Source organism: Trachemys scripta, chromosome 3, assembly GCF_013100865.1.
Source record: "Trachemys scripta elegans isolate TJP31775 chromosome 3, CAS_Tse_1.0, whole genome shotgun sequence".
Classification (NCBI taxonomy): domain Eukaryota; kingdom Metazoa; phylum Chordata; order Testudines; family Emydidae; genus Trachemys; species Trachemys scripta.
In genome coordinates, this window is record NC_048300.1 from 16,348,440 (window position 1) to 16,372,878 (window position 24,439).

Below are 24,439 nucleotides of genomic sequence, written 5' to 3' on the forward strand. Positions count from 1 at the left end.
TCATATATCTTATAATGAGTGGAATGTCCGCTTACATCCTTAAAACACAGGTTCTTTTTAGCAATATAAAAAAGAAAATCAAAGAAGATGGTTGAGAGGAGTGGGTGGATATGGAAGGCTTCTAAAAAGATGGAATGAACTAATACAAATTACTTTAGTATATTAGAGAATGCACATTACTAAAGTCTCATCCTGTGAGATACAGAGTGCCCTGAACTCCTGATAGCGCTTTTGAGGTTTAGCTGTTCTTTACTTAATTGACATGGACAGCAGGGTGGATAAAAAACAATGATTTAAAAAAAAATGGATTTTTTTTATTTAAACCACTTTTTTTATAAAATGCTTTTTGAGGAAAAAAACCTATCTAAAAATAGATACATTATAGCTCAACGATATCTCATCATGGAATAGGGATTATAAATTCTAATTCTATAGTATGAGACAATATATTTATGTAATGTTTAAGAAAAGTTTTGTAAAAGAGTTCCAATAGTTCATGGAATTAGGGACCCAATTTTATGGAGTTCCACGGACTTCTGTATAGATTATTTAGGTTAATCTTTCTATCTACCCAATGGGACTCAGTGGTAAGTCTAGAAGATACCATCAGAGATGCTTAGTTTTGCAGTTCTCAAACTGTGGATTTTTGTCTCCAGAGATAACATGCTTGTTAACAGCAAAAATGTTTTTAAATAAATAATATATAGAGGTGAGAAATAACAGACCTCAACCCTATTGTCCCTCTGCAAATTTGTGAACACAGAGTCAATCCCTTACCTCTCTAAAAGTGCAAAGTTTCAAAAAGTTCAATGAATAGAAGATTGTTGGGGGCGGAATAGATCTGGACAAGGAGAAGAAGTCTGGAGATAAATGTGAGACTGGAGGGACAGGCAGTAGAAACAAAAGTGAAACTGTTTGAGCAGCGTATTCCAGGAGTCTTGAGGTCTTTCTGAGTGTAGCCTTCATTGATTTGAGATCTACCATACCATCTCTCACTAGAAGGGCAAACATATAATGGCAGCAGGCCGTAAAAGAGACCCAGTTTGGGTCTCATCTGTCTCTGAGTTGTGAAGAATATGTATTAAGGTTATAAAAACCAACAAGAATGCACTTTTATGTAGAAATCCTTCCTGACTAGTGATTTAAATCAAATCCACCCTGACGGACAGCCTTCACTGTGCATACTCTGCATAAGCAATCATCTAAATTAATAACACCAAATGGATTTAAAAGGTTCTTAAAAGTAGATATTAGCCACAACAAGTTTCTTGAACCATGGTTTCCTCCTGGGACATTGTATACCAAGTTTCAAGCCATTGTAAACGTTCTCTTTTGGCTGAATTGTGAACCTTTAAAAAACTAAACAAACTGGCACTAATGACAGGCTTTCCAATGTAAAGAGTAGTTAGTGTTGAGATTGGACTGGAATTTTAGTCCAAACTATTTCCTTAAAGAGTGTGTGTCTTTATTCTGATTTTTGGCAGGGTAATAAAACCTATTGTTTACTATTTTTGCCTAATTTATCACTAAGGTTTAGGCAAGTGTCAATGCATAAATTATTTGTCTTTAGGTTTCCTGGCAGTTAAAATAACTGTCAGTACACGCCATAGATACATTTGGGGGTTGCTGAAAAGGATCACAAATGAAGACAACAAAGATAAAACTATACTTGGAATTAGGGATAAAATATGCCTTGAGTTTTGACTCTCCACCTTTCAACCACTTCTACTAATTTACACGATAAAAGGTGCTTCATGCAGGCAGAGGTGTTTGGGGGTGAGCTTCGTGCTGTATCATAGCTAAATAATTTTAATAAATAAGATCTCAGCCAGTTAACCTTCAAAACTTAATTTTCTCTGAAACTCCAAACTTATTCTGACACTTTCATACTGCGTCACTCATTTTCTACATTGACCACTCCTGTGAACAGTCATTCGCTTTTTAATCTCACCCCAGTCTGACCTCAGACAACAGTTGAAACACAGCATGCCCACTAAAGTATGAGGTAGCTGCAGATAACTTGGAAGACAAGAATTCTCTTTTGTCTGTTATTTATATGTAATTGGGACATTTGACAATGTAGTCTTGATGAATTGCTTTTGCAATTATCAGATGCTTTTGTGTGCAATCTCATTTTATGGAGCCATGGTTATTACCTTTCATTATAGTCCTGAAAAAAATTACTTATCTGTGGCTACTAACTGTGTTTAGATAAAACAATGAGGAGTCCTTGTGGCACCTTAGAGACTAACACATTTATTTGGGCATAAGCTTTCATGGGCTGAAACCCACTTCATCAGATGCATGGAGTGGAAAATACAGTAGGCAGGTATAAATACACAGCACATGAAAAGATGGGAGTTGCCTTACCAAGTTGGAGGTCAGTGCTAACAAGACAATTCAGTTAAGGTGGAAGTCGGCTATTCTCAACAGTTGACAAGAAGGGGTGAATATCAAGACAGGAAAAATCACTTTTGTAGTGCTAATGGGGCCAATGTAATCAAGGTGGCCTATTTCAAACAGTTGACAAGGAGGTGTGAGTATCAGCAGCGGGAAATTAGGTTTTGTAGTGACCCAGCCACTTCCAGTCTTTATTCAGGCCTAATTTGATGGTGTCCAGTTTGCAAATTAATTCCAGTTCTGTAGTTTCTCATTGGAGTCTGTTTTTCAAGTGTTTTTGTTGAAGAATTGCTTCTTTGAAGTCTGTTGTTGAGTGTCCAGGGAGATTGAAGTGTTCTCCTACTGGTTTTTAAATGTTATAGTTCTTGATGTCTGATTTGTGTCCATTTATTCTTTTGCATAAAGACTGTCCGGTTTGGCCAATGTACATGGCAGAGGGGCATTGCTGGCACGTGATAGCATATATCACATTGGTAGATGTGCAGGTGAATGAGCCCCTGATGGCGTGGCTGATGTGATTAGGTCCTATGATGGTGTCCCTTGAATAGATATGCGAACCGAATTGGCAATGGGGTTTGTTGCAGGGATTGGTTCCTGGGTTAGTGGTTTTTGTTGTCTGGTGTGTAGTTGCTGGTGAGTATTTGCTTCAGGTTGGAGGGGGCTGTCTGTAAGTGAGGACTGCCTGTCTCCCAGGGTCTGTGAGAGTGAGGGATCGTCCTTCAGGATAGGTTGTAGATCCTAGATGATGCGCTGGAGAGGTTTTAGTTGGGGGCTGTAGGTGATGGCCAGTGACGTCCTGTTGCTTTCTTTGTTGGGCCTGTCCTGTCCACTCCATGCATCTGATGAAGTGGGTTTTAGCCCATGAAAACTTATGCCCAAATAAATGTGTTAGTCTCAAAGGTGCCACAAGGACTCCTAGTTGTTTTTGCTGATACAGACTAACACGGTTACCATTCTGAAACCTGTGTTTAGATCAGCAATTAAAATTATTTTTTTCTGTCATTGTTATCAATATGGGGGAGTAGCCATGAGCTTGGGCTGGTAAATTTAACAATTGCTTTGGTTTAGTTAGTGTTGGATTAGATTTGTCCATATGCTTGCAGGATTGAGGCATAGGTAGGTGAGTAACTTGAATCACAGGAGTAAACCTGTGATGGTCTGCTTATATGTAGAGTTACTCTTGTATGTGTTTGCATGATTAGGGCTCTAGCTTTATAGAAGTTAAAGTTGTAAATGAACAATTAGTTATATGCCAAAGAAAATGGATTATTTATTTGTACTGCAGTAGCTCTTAGAAGCCCTAGTCATGGGTGAGGACTCCCTGGTGCTAGGTGCTGTACAAACACAGAACAAAAAGACAAGATCATGAAATATGGTAGCAATTGGCAACAGTTGGTCTCCCTCCTTCCTGCCCTCCCTCCCATCAGTTCTCTAGCATGAGCAGCAACGTGAAACTGACAAGCAGTGTGTTTATTTCACTCTGCTTTGGGCAGTGGTGCTGCAGACATACAAATGTAATTCTCTTTGTTGGGATAGTTTTAGAGGCATAGGAAATCATGATATTCTCCTGCTCATGCTAAGGAAGTTTAAGAGCCTAATAGGATTTAGAAACAATGGGAGAAATCTTGTCGCTTGCAATTAAATACTTAAAGCAGTAGTACATGAAGGCTTTCTTTTATTTTATTGTCATATTCTGTACATTTAAACAACATTCTTCTGATAATTCCATTATTTTTGATTAAATAACACAAGGTAAACTTTTACAGACCATTTGGCAGAAAGGGTTATGGCATTTATTCAGCAAAGTATTTAAGGACATATGTAGTCCAAAATAAAGGCCAGTCTTCATCTGAATGAATAATTACATATGTTTCCCTTTAGCCTATGCACTTATACATCTCTATGCATCAAATAACAAAAAAAAAAAAAAAAATCTTGTTGATGCTGTATTAAATATATATGCATTGCTTTAAAAAGACCTGCCACTTGTTTACAAAAATCTCAGCTTTCATTTATAGCTTGATGTTAATGGAATGGAGCTGAAATTCACACAACTATTTCTCTTATAACTCTGCACTCCTTAGGAGTCCTTGCAGTATCACGTGTAATTTCTTACCAGACTTGTTTAACTTAAGTTGGATCCAGTTTTGGAACTACGTGTATTTGTCTTTTCAACAAATAATACACTGTAGCCTTTTTTTTTTTCTGTTTTGACAAGACTATTAATAGGCTAAATTTTAAAAATAACTTTTCCACTTCCATAACTTTTTTGTTTAAAAGTATAATTTTGGACTGGGTGCATTTAACCCTTTCTGCCTTCCACCCCCACCCCAAAACACTACCACATATTAAAATTCTAATGTGGACAAGGCAAGTTGTAATTTTGACACTTATTTGCTGCTTGAGTAAAGTTAACTTTGACCAGCTAACATGCTAAAACTACAACCTGTGCCATCTATATTAGGATTTAAATATGATTTTTAATTTTAAAAAAAAATGATTGTATGAAGGCAAGGCCTTCAAGGTCAGTGATTTTGGGTGCTTAGAGTTAGAATGAAAGGCTGTGTAGTCAGGATTCTGCTAATTTCCACATTTCATAAGTCGCACATGCACAGATTTTCAGCATAAATTTAATAGCTTAGTACTTTAGTGAGGTCTCATTCTGTAAAAGTAATTGCATTTTAGTAATATATTTCAAAACACTGATTAGAAGTATTATCATAAATAAATCAGTCACAAAATATGTTTTATTCCCTTATGTGCGAAGTCATAATACCCAGTGACTTGCAATGGGTCTCCCATGCAATGGGAATTAACAGAGTTTTCCAACATAAATGCAGGTTGGATAAGTTAACTTGCTTTTTTAAAAGTAGTTAGTATTTCACAATAGCAGTACTGTGTCTCGGGTAATTTGTTAATTGCATTGTTTCTTCTGATATGTGAAATATGGGATCCTGATTTGTACTGATTGGGCCCTAAAGTTGTTGCTGAATTTGGAGACATGTTGTAACATGTATCAAGGACTACAAACACTTACAAAGTGTGTTGCATCTTGGGATGCTGTTTAAGCTTCTGTAAAGGAACCTGCTACATCAACTCAAACTGCAACTGAAAAAATAGCACTTTCAGTTGTTTTTAAAAAGGTAGTAAACTGGTAGACAATTCTTTTGTTGTAGGAATAAATACCTGAATTTCTCTTAAAAGAAGAGCTGCATGTGCATTTGAAAATTATTAAAAAGGGAAAATGTAATTAATAGGTTCTAAAAGTTTTTTTCTGTAAAATTAAACGTTTGTTTTTAGTGATTAGGAATTGTAGCAGGTGTCCTGACTTACATTTCCCCCATGTTGCACCACAGTATGTGCATTGCAGCACTCTTTTTTTCCTACCTGCAAGAGAGTGCAGTCAGGAAAATGGCTACTGTGAGTTTCCAAGCGGTAATTACACAGTCATTGAGTTCTGACACAGATTTGATTTGTATAAACAATTTCAGTATTAAAACGAATGTGCCTCTTGCATTGTTACAAAAATATTTCAGTGGAATATTATTTTAATTTAATGACTACTCTATATAAACTTTTCTTTTAAGCATAGCTTCCTCTCTGAATAATCTTTGTAAATACAACTCAATTTGAAGCATTTTTTTCCCCTATTCCTCCTTAAACAACTGTTCAGGATGTTTCTAAATCCCAGTTTTATTTGGCAATAGTTTTCCTCTGTTACAGAGAAGTGATTGTTTAAGGGAATCAGCAGAAATTAAATTAAGCAAACTCTTCTGAGATTACAATCATGTCCACTCGCTTGCTTTGGTAACTGTGAAGGGGGGAAAAAGTGGCAATAACTATTTTCTGATTTCCCCTTTGACATACTATGGATCAATATTTGCAGACTTTATTGATCATTTATTTATTTCTGTAAATATGAGTAATGATCAGCTTTCAGCATTAAAGTGCATGCTGAAGTGATAGGCAAACCATTTCTTTAGGTTGCTTAGTAACATATTACAGTATGAAAATCCTTATGATAAAAACAGGTTATGTAGACATATACCAGGAACTAACTGACTGAGGACAGCCTGAAAGTTCACTGTCTAGATTACTACAACATATTTTTTATTTTTGGTCAGACAAGTTAGTCTTTATAAAATGCACACTGTGGAAAACAAACGTGTATTGCTGAAGAGCATTATCATTATATTTTCTTTGCTATTCTAGTACAATATCGTGATGCAGTTGACTGAGTCCAGGTTTCTCGTCACAGAAATTTGTCTCTAGATTGCGGGTCTTCCGTAATTTATTTCTTGAAATTATTCTTGTTTTTCCATGCCTTTTATTCTCCTCCAAACTACTTGGTATTTATACATAAGAGATTTTTGATGGGCAACTTGTATTTTTCTGGGTACACTAATATAACAACAAAACAAGTCTGGATTATATATTTTTTTTTAAAAAAAGATGCCTTCAGCATTGCTGCTTTTAGATGCTTGGAGTTTACTGAGGGCATGATTTTTCCCACCCTTCAACTTCTTTCTTATCTCTTTAAAAAAGATTATAGAAAAGCAATGTCTCAAGCTGGCACGTCCCAGTTTCAAGAAGTCATTCGACAAGAACTGGAATATTTAATGAAAGTTGAACTTGAGAAAATACTTGCAACTGCACCTCAGAATGAGCTAGAGGTAAGGACTACAAAAGATGTAACTCTAAAAATGCCTCTATATAATTTCTCCTGTTTAAATGAATTTTGTGGAGAGAGAGACTGTCAAAAATACACAATAGGGAAGATATGGTACAAAATAGGAGGAAGGGGAAGAGAGATTATGCTTAGTTTAAGGGTTGAATGTGGAGGACTAGTACTCGAGGCTTTTGGCCACCAAGATAATGAATTATTGAATTGGTAGCTGGAAACATTCACAAATAAAACCTGTTTCTCCAAACCTTTCCCCCTCTCCTGCTCCACAGTTTGAAAAAGCATGTCTCCAACAGACAAGTAAATGTGACTGACCCTCTCTGTTAAATTTTTTAAATCATACAATACATAGACTAACCAATAGTCTAACTTGCTAGTGGTTCCATATTGTATGTAAAACTTAAATTTCAATTGAAAGAATATGAAGAATTTGAAAAGATACGTTCAAGCTGTAATATTTTTCCTCCCCAATCAAATTGAAACTGAAATTATAAAAATACGTAAATGTTTATAATAGTCCACAGAAACATATCCAAGAACATAAAATGTTAACTTAATTCAGATAATTTAATCACTTCTCATGGTGCTTGGAAGTGGGTTATCACCAAAATTACTCTGATTTTTTTAAAAACTGAGCCAATTTGAGAAGAGAACAGAAGTAGAGTAACAAACAGTCAAGTTGTTGAAATGTGACAACGTAGTCAAGGTGAAAACCTTTTTATTCAATGATTGTTTTAACAGTTTGACTGAAACTGAAAATTGTAGCAAGATGCACACAAAGTTGTCTATTATCTGAAATTTGTGAGGAAGACTTTGTAGTCTTTCCCTCTCAAGGTTTTTTTTTAATGGATCTTCTGTGTATAGAACAATATACTTGGTATATGACTGCAGTTGTGTAGTCAGACTAATATAATCCCTACTTTTAGAATGTGCTGTGATTCTGTGTAATCTTGAGAAGAGTAGGGTTTGGCCTGGACCCTATGTGGAGGAGAGACTTCCAAGAAAAACTTAAGTTATTGAAGGAAGTGATGCTGGTGATGCGGAGGGTTGCAATTTTGCCTCTGAGTTATTACTGAACTTTTCACCATTTCTGGTTATTAAAGATCCTACATACTCCAAGGAATAGGAACATTATACCTTGAGGTCCTGGCCAAACTTAATTTAGGTAATTATGTATTTGCCAACATTTTCAAACAAGTGTCCTGATTTTTTTTTTTTTTTTTTTTTTTTGGTGGGAGCTGCAGGTACTCGGCACCATTAACTTAGTGATGTTTAGTACTTATTTAGGACCTGCACTACAGGCACTTCGGTTTGAAAACTTTGGCCATTTTTCCCACCTTATTCTCCCTGCAGTTTCAACTGGATAAGGTGTTCTGTGCTTCCTGTCCTAAGGGGTTATGCAGTGTTGCTGTGTTTCACCCCAAAGTTGGATACATTTAAATGTTGGATGAATGATTCTTATGAACAGATTGTATATCAGGTTTGTAAAATGCTTTTGTGATAAACCTATGTAAACACAAAATACCATTATTTCTAAAACTCATCCACTCTCTCCCTCTTGTAGCACACTAAAAAAGACCTTGAAGGGTTTAAGAAGCTATTCCACAGATTCTTGCAAGAAAAGGGACCTTCTGTTAACTGGGAAAAAATTCAGAGACCTCCAGAAGACTCTGTAAGTTGTAATAAAATGACAACAGCCAATGGGATCTTAAAATTAGTAATCACTGCTTGCATTGAAATATATTGTCAACAATACAAAGCACATAATTGCCATGTTTGTTTACGATAAAGTGGAATAACAATTTAAATAAATCTTTATTGCAGAGAGAACTAACACATGGGTCTATGTTGTACGTATTCATGAATATCAGGTCCTTCTTAACATATGTACATAAGTTCTCTCCTAGTATTATTCTGTTAACTGGTCCATTGCTTATAAAAAATGGTAATAAGTACAACTTTGCCTGTTTAATCTGATGCTTTGCAATGAAAGGTAATTTGTGGTGTCGGGAGTATGCCGGACATCTAGAGTCTCCATCTCACCCCTTCCCCAAATGAAAACATGTTGCAAATTCCAGATGACATTGACTCTGACAATCAGGTTTTTACTAAATATTTTGAAAAAGATGCATAGTAAGTGGCCTGGATTTTATAGCTCAAAACTTTTTCTGCTTTACAATAGTTTATATAAAATCAAGGAATTAGGAATACAGTTAATGTTGTTTAAAGAGCACAATTTCCCTGCAGTATTGTATAAAGTGTGGGAAGAAAATAACTTTTGAAGTGAGAGGGTGCAACAAAAAAGAGTAGATTTTCCCACAAGTATTTCTGTAGAGATAAGCATTGTTCACTGAACCAAACCTTGTTTTTAATTAATTCTTCTATGGCCCTAGGCTCTTTCTTGGCTGTTTACACATCTAACCTTTAGTTATGAATGTGAGAATTTTTGCTCTCCCAGAAGAATAACCTGGTATATTAAAACTGAATTGGAGTCATGAGATGTTAGTATCTTCATGAGTTGACTGGCGTTGTTTGCCCCTATGCTATTTGTCAGCAGTGATTGAATTAAAGATCCACTTTGCAACTGAAAAGCATGCTGCAGAATAGAATGTTCAGCTGCCTGCAGAATAGATGCTGATGCTGCTCTCCAAAGTGGTGTTGAAAGATGAAGTCTTGTAGCGAGTCTAAGGTCTGGTCTACATTAGGACATTAGGTCAGTATAACTACGTTGCTCAGAGTGTGAAAAATCCATGCCCCTAAGCGACCCAGTTAAACGGACCTAAACCCGGTATAGACTGCACTAGGGCAATGGGAGAAGTCTCCTGTCCACTTAGCTACTGCCTCTCAGGGAGCTAGAGTACCTGTGCCAATGGGAGAATGTTTCCCATTGGCATAGGTAGTGTTTTCACTGAAGAGCTACAGCGGTGAAGCTGTGTCGCTACAGCATTTTAAGTGTAGACAAGCTCTACATTTCTTCCAAATCTAGTCATCTTAACTTTAAAATTATTTTTATGCTATGAGGACTTCAGTAACTCAGAGGCTATGGGTCTATTACAGGAGCGGGTGGGTGAGGTTCTGTGGCCTGCAGTGTGGAGGGGGTCAGACTAGATCGGGGTGGCCAACCTGTGGCTCCGGAGCCACATGCGGCTCTTCAGAAGTTAATATGCGGATCTTGTATAGGCACCGACTCCGGGGCTGGAAATACAGGCGCCAGCTTTCCAATGTGCTGGGGGGTGCTCACTGCTCAACCCCTGGCTCTGCCCCCACTCCACTCCTTTCCGACCCCTCCCCTGAGCCTGCCATGCTCTCGCTCCTCCCCCCCCCCCCCCAGAGCCTTCTGCACACCATGAAATAGCTGATTGGGAGATGTGGGGACGGAGAGGGAGGCACTGATCAGTAGGGCTGCTGCTGGGTGGGAGGCGCTGGGAGTGGGGGTGGGGAGGGGGTGCTGATGGGGGCCTGCTGACGTATTACTGTGGCTCTTTGGCAATGTACGTTGGTAAATTCTGGCTCCTTCTCAGGCTCAGGTTGGCCACCCCTGGACTAGATGATCTCAATGGTCCCTTCTATGAGACTTGTCCTACTTTGTGTGAAGTCTCTCTGGGGGGAGGAAAATGTGCCTCCAGTATTGCCCCATGTACCAGCTAACAATACTGTGTAAAAATAGCTTTACATAGTGCAGAGGCCAGTACCAGATTGCCTCTCTTCATGGCCTCTGGTTCCTTAATTAATTTTGTTCTCAATATCTTGATTTTGTGCTGAGAGCTCATATCTTCCCTTTGTTTACCGTCTCCTTTTGTTATTACTTTAATGTCCTCCTATTACTACAACTTTAATTTGGGACTTGGACACATTACTTAAGGGACAAAGCTATGAGTGTCAGCACTCCAGCCATAAAGATATCAGATCTCTGCAATCGTGCTTTGGACAAACTTAAAGTTCAACTTTACACACAGTGTTAATGTGCAGTTATGATTAGAATACTGTCAACTGACAGTGTAGGTGCAGGTAACTGTCATACTGCAGAATAGTTTTTGAGAATAATTTTAAAGGAACTATGTTATGCAGCACCATAGATATTCAATATGTCACCAGCTGTAAAAGCTTGCGCTCTCCTTTGTTGCAACAGCAACTGGGTTTTGAGCCTTTAGTACCAAACTTAAAGCAAGATACTTTTATACACACAATTTTTATAAGATTTTTCCCTTGGATACAAATAGAAAATGAATTTCAAGGGGTATCCGGGAGATTTACCATCATTCATATGCAAGAAAAATTATTGGAATGAAGCTATAAGCTTCATGTAAGTTCCAAATGAACTTTGTGGAGAAAATAAAGCTGTTTATTGGAGCAATAAGATACAATTATTATAACATAACACCAGAGATAAATTTATTTAACTAAGAATAATTATGTAGTAGGAGGAACAGAGAAGGAGGGTTTCCCCCACCCCAAGTTGTTTATTTACCTCAATGATATTTGTAAAGTAGTGTGGTTTGATTCTGAGTTCGTGATAGGTAATGGGATAACATCTATGGTTTTGAGCAAGACACATGAATAATTTAAGTGGCATGATGATGCAGAGCTATGGAACGATACAATTTAAAAAAAAAAAAGTGAGCATAGGTCATATGAACAGGCTGTATGGCTTGTCGGTAATCTATTTAAGAAGGATTGGGTGGGCAACAGGAGAGGGGGAGTGGCTCTCTGTCAAAGATGGCATTGTGTTTCCGAGTCACTGATAACTTGGAAGAAAATGATCTTGAATGCTTATGGATCAATGTCCTAACAGATAAAGCACAAGATGTGTTAGTGGAGGTCAGATCACCAAATCACAATAGGGAACAGGGTGATTGGCTCCTTACTCACCTATTTACAATGTGAAGGGAAAAAAAAGCTACATGATCCCAGGGGACTTCAATTTAAGTGATCTATGCTGGATGTCTCATGTTTCTGATACTAAAACATCCTTGAAATTTCTAAATATTATAGATGAGTTTCCTAACTAAAAAAAAGTGTTATATCCAACTCAGAGGAATTATACATTACACCTCCCCTTGACCAAGAAAGAGGAACTGAACACAACTAAAAATTTATAGTAACTTAGGTACAAGTGGTTGTGACCTTATCACATTTTTAATGTGCAAACAGAATAAAGTCCAGACCAGTTATATGTATGTCGTGCTTTTAATATGGCCAATTTCACAAAGGTGGAAACAACTATGAGCTAAATCAGCTAGGAGGAAGAATTTAATCAGATAAATATGAATAATTAGAAATTTTGTAAGAATACTTTACTAGATGCCAAAAAGCCACAATCGAGATAGAAAGCCATATTGATTAAAACACCAATGTGACTTAGAGTGCAAATGAAGGCTGCTATAAAAATAAATAAATGGAAGAAAGGGGAAGTAGAGAGTAATGAATATAAATCAGAAGCTGAGAATTGTAGAAAATTGGGAAAAGGGAAGCAAAGGGACATGAGAAATCTATGGCCAGCAGAGTTAAGGACAATACAGAGTTTAAGTATATAAGGAACAAAAGGCATCCTAACTGGTATTGGTCCATTACTAGGTAGAAATAGTAGAATTATCAATAATAGAGGAGAAAAGGCAAAGTGTTCAATACATTTCTGTTCTGTGTTTGGCGAGAGGGAACAACTATCTTCATTCCACAAGTATTTTAGGAAGATGTTAAACAGCAGCTACTAAAGTTAGATATTTTTAAATTTGCAGCTCTAGAAAACTTGTATCCAAGAGTTTTCAAAGAGCTGGTTCAGGAACTCACTGGACTGTTACTGAAGAAAAAAAATAAATCAGTAAGTCACCAGGAAGTTCTTGAAGACTGAAAGAAAGTGAATGTTGTGCCACTATATAAAGAGGATATATGGGACGACTGGGTAGTTAGAGAACTGTCAATCTGACAGCAACCCTGAGCAAGATAATGGAGTGGCTGATATGGGACTTGATTAATAAGAATTAAAGGAGGGTAATATAATTAATTCCAATCAACATGGGTTTATAGAAAATAGATCTTGTCGAACTAACTTGATATATTTTTTTTATAAGATTACAAGTTTTGTTGATAAAGGCAATAATGTTGATGTAACAAACTTAGACTTCTGTAAGGCATTTGAGTTGATTGATTGAAAACCTACAATGATATAAAATTAACATCGCACACATTAAATTGATTAAAAACTGGCTAACTGATAGGTCTCAAAATGTAATTGTGAATGGAGTACCACCACCGAACGGGTGTGTTTCTACTATGCTATTTAATATTTTTATCAATGACCTGGAAGAAAACATAAAATCATTACTGATAAAGTTTGGAGATGACACACAAATTGGGGGAAGCGGTAAATGATGAAGAGGACAGATTACTGATACAGAGAGAGCTGGATGCAAGCAAACAGTATATGTTTTAATATGGCTAAATGTATAAATCTAGGAACACAATGTATGCTGTACTTACAGGATGGGGGAAGCAGTGATTCTGAAAAAGATTTGGGGGTCCTGATGGATAACAGCTGAAGATGAGCTCCCAGTGCAATGCTGTGGCCAAAAGTGCAAATGCAATCCTTGGTTGCATAAACAGGGAATCTTGGGTAGGAATAGAGAGTTTATTTTACCTCTGTATTTGGCACAGGTGGAACTGCTGCTGGAATACTGTGTCCAGTTCTGGTGCCCACAGTTCAAGAAAAATGTTGATAAATTGGAGAGGGTTCAGAGAAGAGCCATGAGAATGATCAAAGGATTAGAAAATCTACCATATTGTGATAGATTCAAGGAGCTCAATCTATTTAGTTTAACAAAGAGAAGGTTAAGGGGTGACTTGATTACAGGAGATAAATAACTACACAGGGAACAAATATCAAGAATGGGCTCTTCAATCTAACGGAGAAAGGTATAATGCAATCCAGTGTCGGGAAGTCGAGTTCAGATGACTGGAAATAAGGCCTAAATTTTTAGACAAGGGTAAATTAATCATTGCAACAATTTACCGAGGGTTATGGTGGATTCTCCATCACTGACCATTTTTAAATCAGTATTGGATCTTTTTCTAAAAGATCTGCCCAAGGAAATATCTTGGGGTTGTTCTATGACCTCCTGTAGAGCACAGGCTAGACTAGATTATCATAATAGTTCCTTCTGGCCTTGGAATCTATGAAAACTTGGAGTCATTCAGTGCTAACATTAGGTGCTAACAATACTATGTGATAGTTGCCATCCTTGGGATAAAATGGATCACAGCGATTTCTTGAGTTGATATGTGATGGGCTCAGTGGAATCTAAATCTCTCCGCACTTTCAAAAAGATACAGGGAATAAATTCTACACCCTGACTTTCTAAGTTGCAGTTCTGCTGTCCAAGGCTGAGAGCTATTCTCTGTTTGTCTAACCTTTTGGTACGCTATCAATGTTTAACCCATTACTTTTTTCTAAAGGACTTTCAGATGTACAGAGAATGAAAGCTGGTCATATAAAACATATTTCTACTGAATATCACTTCTATAGTGATGTTCTGTGCTAGTGAGCATGGCTAGGGCATTTGTTAGATAAATATTGATAATTCTGTTCTCACAGAAGTTGATCTAAGCAGTGGAACATTAGGTAACTCAAAAGCAGGGATGAAGATATAATTTTAGAAAAGCCTCAGGATACGGACTTGAACACTGAGTTCTTCATGAGTAATGTTTACTTGTGGAGAAAGGGAGAAATCTGTATGTGTGTCTTTAGCACTGTTATGCTCTCAGCTTTTTCATTGATCTCCTTTCTTCTAGAGATAAGTCTTCCATAATTAAAGTTGTGACTAACTTTCTGTTGTGTCCAACTCATATTTTAACACACACATTCCTTCCCCAAGATTTTGCCAAAGCTGCTTATGTAGAGGTGGTTATGCCAGAGGCTGTCTCTTTGGGAAGTTTGTTTGAAATCTGACAAAGCATTAGTTATGACAGTTTTTGATTTTTTTTTTTTTTTTTTCAAACAATCAGTTTCTTGAAAATTCCTGACTTTTGACTTGGGAATGTTGTATCTCAAACACTTTGACCTCAAAACTCCAAATATGGTTTATTGTAGTATCCCTAATGAGAACTGGTGCCTTTGATTATTGTTGAATCGATTTGGTACGTGGTCTTTTTTTAAACCTATGAGAACTCTGGCATTTATAATCTTGACCCATATTTGATGGAGTTCAAGATGTGCAGAGCTGGAAAACTTGAGTGCATGAGTTTTTAAATGACTTAAAAGCCTGTAAACAATTCAAATGTCATATGCCTTTGTGGTGGTTTAATTTCTCCTGCTACTTGGTTGTGTTTTGAAATTTCCAAAAGGAGTAGAGCCATGAAAACAAGGAAGTTTACAAAGTTCACCAGCTATGTAAAAATGACGTTTCAATGAGAGCTTCTGCTTAATGGCATATCTGAGCTCAACAGGAACAGAATTTCTAATTGAGCTGCCATGTGCTGACAAGGAGTTGCCCAGGAGTTCTGGTTGCATTGGTGGGTATTCAGTTCCCTCTGCCAACATGTCTGGAACATTCCATAACAGTACATTATAAAAATATACTAAAGCAATCATTAAACTTGTTTATAAATCAAACGGGATGATGATAGCTTTATAATAAACTCCCAGGGATGAGGAGGCATGAAAAATATGGAGGTCAGGGATGAAACAAATACCAGTTTTGGGAAAGCTTAACACCCTAGGGGCCGTGACAGTAAAGGTTAATTAATAGGAAATTAATAAAAGTTTTTTTCCTAACGTTCTGTCAGAAGGCTCCAGTTTTACAGCTAGGACCTATTCCTATTTGGAGCCGTAAGGAAGAAGAGGATCAACTTAACGTTAGTCTAGCTCTTTTTAGAAAGCCAGAGTAAAGAACATGGGAGGGATGGAGAGAGGGATGTAACTTAATCCTACTTGAGTAAGCCTGGCACTTCATTCTGCATAAATTGCAAGTGATGGAAAAGGCCTGCTGGAAAATCTACTGGGAGGGAATTGCGTTAATGGAGTCCTGAGGTGGTATGTTGATATGGTGAGGTCACCTGGGGTGTGAGGGGAACAGCCTGCATGATTTGGGCGTGGGAGGGGCTTGTGATACACTGATTTTGATAAGGACATGACTGAATATCAAAAATATACTTAAACTTGCCTACTACTTGAATTCATCTCAATAAATTAAGTTACGAAGGAACAGAACCAATATCAACAACTCCTACCCACTAGCAAGTAGTCTTATGTTTCCCAGGGTTGAGGACAAGATAGTTGATTGTATCCATCTTGTGCTATTACTCAAGCAGTCCTCTAGAGTTGAATCTTAACACATTATTATACCCTATTTTTAAAAAAATGCCCTCAGTGTACACATTGACCAACATGGGTGCTGTGTTCCTCTCCACTCTGCCTGTGATGCCAGTCTCAGTGCTCCCTTTGTCTCCCACAGATATCTCTATGCCTTCATCCACATTGCCCCTTACACTTGGAACAAACTTGTAAAATCTATTAGTCAAACTCTGAGCCTTACCTCATTCACATCACTCCTAAAAAATACACATCAGCATTGCCTTAAAAAAAAATAAATGTAGCTTAAATCCCCCCCCCCCCCAACTTCTGCATTGCCAAGAAGTATATAGGTCTAAAATGAGTAATCTTATTTCTGTAAATCATGACCTTCCTTGTCCCTTCTGTTCTCAGTATGTCTCTGTCTTCACTTGTCTGTCATATCCAGTGTTTATAATGTAAGCTCCTTAGAGCAGGAATTGATTTCCTGTGCATTTCAGTGAAGCACTTAGCATGCTCATGGGTGGGTAATAAGATAGTGCTGTGTATAAGAGCTGAGTGAAATGATCTAAGGATGCAGCATTTTTTGACAAGTCATTTAGGTAGGAATTGCAGAAAGCAGATGTCGGTTTGCTGCTTTTCCTAAACACACATTCAGAATCAGGTAGCTGTCCTCTCATCAGTCTTTCCACTTTCTTGTATAAATGCCCTCTTATGCTGTTTAAGTCACTCGTGGTTTTTTGACAAATCCATACTTGCAACCTTCAGGCTTCCCTCCCATTTGTAGTTTATTCAGATACATCCTGCGTGCGGTGAAGTTACCGTATCCTGAGTCCTGCCTCTTCCATTTATTCTGTGTGCTTCCTCTTGAAAATATAGCAGAATAGATGAACTAGGGACAGAATAAATTTGCTATGAACAGATGGTATTCCTGAACGGATGTGCATTTGAAATAGCACAGAGGGACTGCCATCAGGGATAAAGATCACATTCTGTCCATGGTTTGGCATGTTAATGTTTTGAAAACCTGCTCATAACAAAGACCCTTGCAAGGATCTTACTTATGCCACCTAGGTCCCGGATAACATTGCTAAAGGGTTTCCCTGCACATACACTCCTTATAAAGTCCAAACATATTGGTGGTGTTTCTCTAGCATTGGCCATTATCTGCTCAACAGAAGAGACCTTCTCCATGCCATGCAACTGCTTTCTGGCCAACCCTTGTGGTTTGCTCCCAAATGTGGGGCGTTCTGGTGCTGATCTTTGATAGCTGTAGCCAACTCATCCTTTCTGCAAAAGTGATTGGAACTTCTGTTAATTTCAAATTGTGCAGTTTCCAAATAATCACCCTCTGGCAAGGGGAGGGATAGCATTCTTCCATGCAGGGGGGATAGCATTAAAAAGACACTGCAGAGGGAGTTCTGAGCACTCTCAGGTGTCACTCAAGCACATGCTTGGCTGCCTTGTATGTGGAAAGGGTGGGGGCTGGGCTAATACCACAGACTGAGGCCCTGTTTTCAGCTGGACTTGAACCCTTTCCTCTGGAGGAGGTGGAGATTTTTGTAAGGGATAATGCTAATATGCTAGTCATTGTTATATGCTGGGCGATTCCCATGGCTTCCAAGGGGATGGCAATCTCTAGACTTTGCCACTCCGTGTGGAATGAATTCTGGGGAAGGGGAACAATGCATTTCAGTTCATTCCCCCCACGCCTTCTGTGTCCTTACTGCTTTTGGCTGGTAATTCCTCCCCTTATGGGAGGATCTAGCTCTGAGGAGTGTGCTGGGGAGATGAGTCGGGTTTCTTGAATAACCAGCTATACTTGAAAGTCTGCAAGGGGGGAAAAGATGTAGGGGACTTTTAATTGTGCTGGTATGTTGTGTGAAACTTGTCTTACGCCAGGTTTATATGCATTTTGTTTCAAACCTACTGTGAAGCATCTAATACTGGTCACTGTTATAGACAGGATACTGGAGTAGATGAACCACTGGTCTGATACAGTATGATAATGCCTAAGGTCAAATGTTGTTTATGAAAGCTTGGTTGCTTGACTTGTGAAAACTGCATTATTACAGTTTCTAATATTTTAGAATTCATGGACTTGTTTATGTCCTTTTCCTCCCAACAAATGGATCACTTGTAGTTTGACCAGGATGGCTAGATGGCAGTCTTCTTTGAAGCTCATTCTAAAGCAGGGGTGGGCAAAATATGGCCCGCAGGGGCAGTGTTTGTGGATGCGGGCAGTGCACGGAGACCCACTGTCCCCCACCCTCCAAGGGGCACGCAGAGACGTGCCAGCAGCAGCCTGCCGCAGTCGCTTCCAGGAGCGGCCTGGGACCACGGAATGCAGGCAGCCTGCCTGAGCCCTGCTGCCTGCCGCTGGCCGGGAGCCACCTGTGGTAAGCGCCTTCCAGCTAGAGCCTGTACCTCGCACCCCAACCCCCCTGCGCCAGGTCAGAACCCGCTCCTACACCCAAACTCATTCCCAGACCCTGCCCCCCAATCTCCTGCCCCAGCCTGGAGCCCCCTCCTGCACCAAACTCCCTCCCAGACTCCACACCCCCCTCCATTAATATAATAGAAATGTGCAGCCTGCGGCGACTTACCAAAATTCGTGGAGTGGCCCCCCTGCGAAAATTATTGCCCACCCCTGTTCTAAAGCATCCAAGTTCTCTTTTCCTTTGAAGTGTAACTGCAGTAACCGAGTAACCATGCTTGGCATTCAAACTCTCTCCTCTAACTTGACCCAAAGCCATGGGCTTGATACAAGAGTTACTGGGTAAAATTCTATGGCTCTCAAAATCTACAAAAATTCTCCTGCTGCTTGACTCAAATAGCATTGCCACCAAGAATGCCTTACACTGCTCCACATAATCCAGCAAAAGAGTGTGTATGTCTATTTAAATATAAACATAAAATAATGCAACACGACTATGTATAACTGTTCTTTCCCCATCATTCATTCCCTGAGTAGCTGAGTTTAGCTTTGATTGGTGCTGGTTTAAAATGCTTTCTTTTACCATGTACTTTACAGTGAGCTGGCTGTATCTATTTAAAAAAATTTTTTTTTAAACAAACTTGGACTTCTAATATCAGTCTCTTAATTCTCTGCACCTCTCTCCCTGGAATAAATGAGCTTCTTTTCCTAGGCTATAAATAAAACAACTCTACAGAACTTGGAAGCCTCTTCTGTCGTAATTTTAGTTGAATAACCCTAGGTATTGCCAATTACGTTCCTGTTAATGAAGAACTGTACTGTGTTACTCTGCAACATAAAGTACTTGTACGGGCAATATGAAAAGGCCCTTTTTATTTTTGCGGTTGTTCTTCGAGCTGTCTCTTTCATGGAGACTTGATGTTGATGCTATTCTAGTAGGCTGGCTGAGGCACGTTCTAGTGACCTTTTACTTGCTTTGGATTCCCCCAGCGCTCTGTGTTGGTGCTTATAGCTGAGTTGGATTGGAACTCAGGATAAATTCCAGATTACCAACATTTGAATCTTTGCTGTAACCTCTGGATCACACGGTGACAGTCTAGGATTGTGTGTGTTTAAAATGAGTTTGCCCTACACCTACGGGAGAAGAGTCATTTAGGAACCTGAATTTCGGAGAGTTCTCCAAAATCTTGCTGGGTGAGGAGGAGTGCTTTCTGAAGACCCCACTTATGTAAAGTCCCCAATCTCCCCCTCCATTGCACATGCCACCCTTAGAAGCCAAGCTGCAATTGGCTGAATGTTTGTATTTTCCCATCCTCCTCCTCTGCCATTCCTTGGGAGGGAAGTGGGAAGTAAGAGTAGAAGTCCTAGGGGTGAATTAGTGCTGTTTTGAGCCTGCATCCACTCCCTTTGACCCGCTTAAAGGGCGGGAAGCATCAGGGCTAATGTATGGGATTTTATTTGACACTATGGAAATTGAATCTTGGATTACATGATAGTATCCTTAAAACCATTAGGGGATAGTGCACACACATTCTTTTTAGAAAGCTTACCTATCACTTTCCTTGAATGTTTACTCCCTTTTCCACCTACTGACTTGATGAAGGAACAGATGTTTCATCTATTACTAATCACACATTTATGCACAAAAAACCAGGATGCTACTAGACCTTCCAGAGTACTTAGTATGTACTTTTTAGGTTCAGTGGATATATAAATCACTGTCTTTGGTATAGTTTTTAAAAAAAACCCAAACTTGCCATAAATCTTTTCTAGATGATGGTGTAAAAAGACACTTAGATTTGTTTAAACCTGTTATAGGACTGATGATACAAAGATGGGTTTGTTCTTCTGGTTAAATGTATAGTCTCAAGATTTTACTGTAGTTTACAGAAGTCATTAATTTAAGTGTGTGAAATCTCGGATTATAGTAATAGAAATCAGGATACTACGCTCTGGCATAGATGTAAAGGCTTGTTTTAATTGACAAGTTTGAGTGTTCAGCTTGTGGTTTTATTTGCAATCTCCTGGTAAAGACAACTGAAACAATCAATTTCTCTGATTGTTGTGTTTACAGCAGTGTACTTAGAATCTGAAATCTGAAACGTATCACTTCACAGAAGATTTGGGGGTATGAATATTTTAATCTTTACGTCACTTAAATATCACTTAAATACCATTTAGAAAGCTCTGCTACATAATGGAGGCATTAAATTCTAAATTTCTTAAGAGGAATCTTGATGAAAATTCATTGGGCTTATATTTGCAATATCAAAAATAAACAGCCATCTTTGTGGAGTAACAGAGAGCAGGTTTTAGAAGTGTATGCTGCTGGTTCCTCTGAGGAACCATTCCATTTTCTCTAGCATGTAGAATGTGACTAGCTTCTGAAGGCTTAACATCTTTAGTTAATTTATAATGGAAAGTTAAGTAAATTCATCTTAATCTTTCTTTCTTAAAAAGTTGTTAAATGAGGGGGTGGGGTTTTTAAGGTTGGTTTTCCTGGATAACTGCTTTAAACAAGCTAACTAACAAGTAAGGTAAGGTATTTGGCCAGATTCAGTTCTCATTTATATCAAGGGAGGGAGGTTGAAATCTGGAGGAGCAATGTTAATTTGATGTGACTCTCATAATGGAGTTACTCCAGATTTATTACTGATATAATAGAGTAGTAGTAGTAGCTGAGCCTTTGCATCTCCAGGTTGAAACTTTGAGAGCTAGTATTTGATTTCCTAATTTCACACTGCCGAGTCACTGAGAGGATCTCTGTGTATGTATTACTTTACTGATTCCTCATCCCCTTCACCACTTCATATGTTCTCTCAAGAACAGAAAGAGAGACAACTTACACTACGATCTTTGGGAGAGCTTTTCCATCTTGACTTTTTAGATTCCAAAGCCAGAAGGTGCCACTGTGATAATCTAGTCTGACCTCCTGTAACGTACAGGTCATAGAACTTTCCCAAAATAATTTCTAGAGCATATCTTTTAGAAGAAACATCCAATCTGGATTTAAAAATTGTCGGTGATGGAGACTCTACCATGACCCTTGGTAAATTGTTGCAGTTAATTACCCTACCTTAAAAATGTAGGCCTTATTTCTGGTCATCTGAATTTAGCTTTCAGCCATTGGATATGTTATACCTTTTTCTATTAGAATTAAGAGCCCATTATTAAATATTTGTTCCCAGTGTACGTATTTACATAATCATGTCGCCCCTTAACCTTCTCTTTGTTAAGATGAACAGACTCAAGGAGCTCAATCTATCACTATAAGGCATGCTTTCTAATCCTTTTATCATTCTCATGGCTCTTCTCTGAATACTCTCCAATTATCCTTCTTGAACTGTGGACACCAGAACTGGGCACAGTATTTCAGCAGTGGTTGCACCCATGCCAAATACAGAGGTAAAATAACCTCTCTACTCCTACTTGAGATTCCCATGTTTATATATCCAAGGATTGCATTCGCCCTTTTGGCTGCAGTATTGCACTGGGAGCTCATCTTCAACTGTTACCCACCACGACCCCCAAATCTTTTTCAGTCACTGCGTCCCAGGGTAGAATCCCCTATCCTGTAAGCATGGCCTGTATTCTTTGTTCCTAAATGTGTACATTTACATTTAGCCATATTAAAGTGCATATTGTTTGGTTGCGCCCAGTTTTCCAAGTGATCCAGATCCCTCTGTCAGTGACCTGTCCTTTTTGTTATTTACTGCTCCCTTAATTTGTGTGCTTATCTGCAAACTTTACCAGTGATGATTTTATGTTTTCTTCCAGGTCACTAATAAAAATGTGAAATAGCATAGGGCCAAGAACTGATACCTGTAGGACCCTACTAGAAACATACCTGCTCTGTGATGATTACCTTGTTTACAATTACATTTTAAGACCTATCAGCACATATTCAATGGATTAAAAACTGGCTATGTTAATTTTATACTGTTCCATTGTTTTAATCAAAATGTCACGCGCGTCCATGTCAAATGGCTTACATAAATCTAAGTATTACATCAACACTATTCCTTTATCAAACAAACTTTCTACCTCATAAAAAAGATTGACAGGATCTATTTTCTATAAACCCATGTTGATTGGCATTAATTATATTACCCTCCTTTAATTCTTTACTAATCCAGTACCATATCAGCCACTCCGTTATCTTGGCCTGGGATTAATGTCAGACTCACAGGCCTATAATTACTTGCGGTGTAAATGCAGCATATACGTATATGGTGCTATACGAGTAATAAACTCTGGACTCTCATTTTGTTGGTAAGTAAGGAGGAACTTATTCAAACAAAATTTTTAAGAATATTTTTATAAGTGGTTTGGCTTGTTCCCTGGATCTTCCCTTCATGCAGCAAAGGGTGTTGGGGAGCACTACCCCCTCAAGTCTTTGGAAAATCCACACACCAAGGACAAGTAGGAAACTCTATAACTGATGCTACTGTGCAGGAAAATCTAAGTTTTCTTATTTATAGAAGTAAATTGCTAGCCCTTAAAGTTACAGAGATTTCCTCTGTTTTCATTTGGTAAACTTCATAATTTAATTTAAGTTTGAGATATGCTATTTACTCTCCAAAACCTAGCCATTCAGTAGCTAAGGTTGTTCTGTGATGAGTCCTAGTGATAGGGTATAGGACACTGTCCACCCTCATTTGTAAACTTCCTAATCTTGTAGCACAATTTAAAATGCCCTTTTTATGTAAAAATCCATTAAAACTATCCATTTCCTCCACTGAAATACCCATGCATATTAAACATCAAAACTTCATTATTAAGATTTTTTAAAGGAAGGGAAACTGGCATGTTGCCTTAAAGATGGTTAATCAATTACTTCTGTTGAATAAATAGATTTGGCCTTGGGCCAGTGTTCTAAGGTAATGGAATAACTAGAATAGATTGCACTATGACACTTCGGTTAGGCAAACTTCCACTGTTTGAATAACGAGGTAGCTGTGGCACAATGACTAACTAGACAACTAAGAAAAGATAAGTTCATTTAATGGAAAGCAAGCTCCTTCCTAGTTGTAAATGGCAGAACTCCTCTAATGTAAGAGTTTCCTTCTAGTCTACCATCTCGTTGTATTGGTCAGGAATATCAATTGTGCAATACAGTTTTTTTTTTTTTCCTCTGCACTCAACCAGAACATGAACTTCTTGTTCTCATGTAATGTTGTTTTCCATTTTTCCCCCTCTTCCTCCAGCATACCCAAAGTGAACATGAAGTTCTCAAATTTATTTAGTCCATGTCTTGTTATAAATCAGATGCATTTCTGCTACATTCCAACCAGAATTGAAGTCATTTCTGTGTCATTGTGCTGGAAGTTTTTGAAGCATTCAGATTTATTTATTTATTTTTTCAAATGCCATAAATAATCTGTGTAATGTTTTAATCCTCTAAAAAGCATCCTTCAAAAGAAAAAATGTAGAAGAATATTCTATAGCCTTATTCTATTAGATCAGTGTTTCCCAAAGTTGGGACGCCGCTTGTGTAGGGAAAGCCCCTGGCGGGCCGGGCCGGTTTGTGTACCTGCCATGTCCGCAGGTCCGGCCGATCGCGGTTCGCCGCTCCAGGCCAATGGGAGCTGCTGGAAGTGGTGGCCAGTACGTCCCTCAGCCCGCACCACTTCCA

The 24,439-nt window shown here is 38.4% G+C and overlaps 1 protein-coding gene across 3 annotated transcripts in view; it reads left to right on the forward strand.

The window, feature by feature from the left end:
* The window catches only part of UGP2 (UDP-glucose pyrophosphorylase 2), a 40,090-nt gene that overhangs the window by 2,863 nt on the left and 12,788 nt on the right, over positions 1-24,439 (forward strand). For 2 of the 3 annotated variants that reach the window (XM_034764200.1, XM_034764199.1), the window contains exons 2-3: positions 6,946-7,073; positions 8,649-8,756. In XM_034764200.1, coding sequence (XP_034620091.1) covers positions 6,960-7,073; positions 8,649-8,756 — 222 coding nt within the window. In that variant the 5' untranslated portion in view covers positions 6,946-6,959. Of the gene's footprint in view, positions 1-6,942; positions 7,074-8,437; positions 8,565-8,648; positions 8,757-24,439 lie in introns of those variants that run through there. The other variant, XM_034764201.1, reaches the window with a different exon arrangement.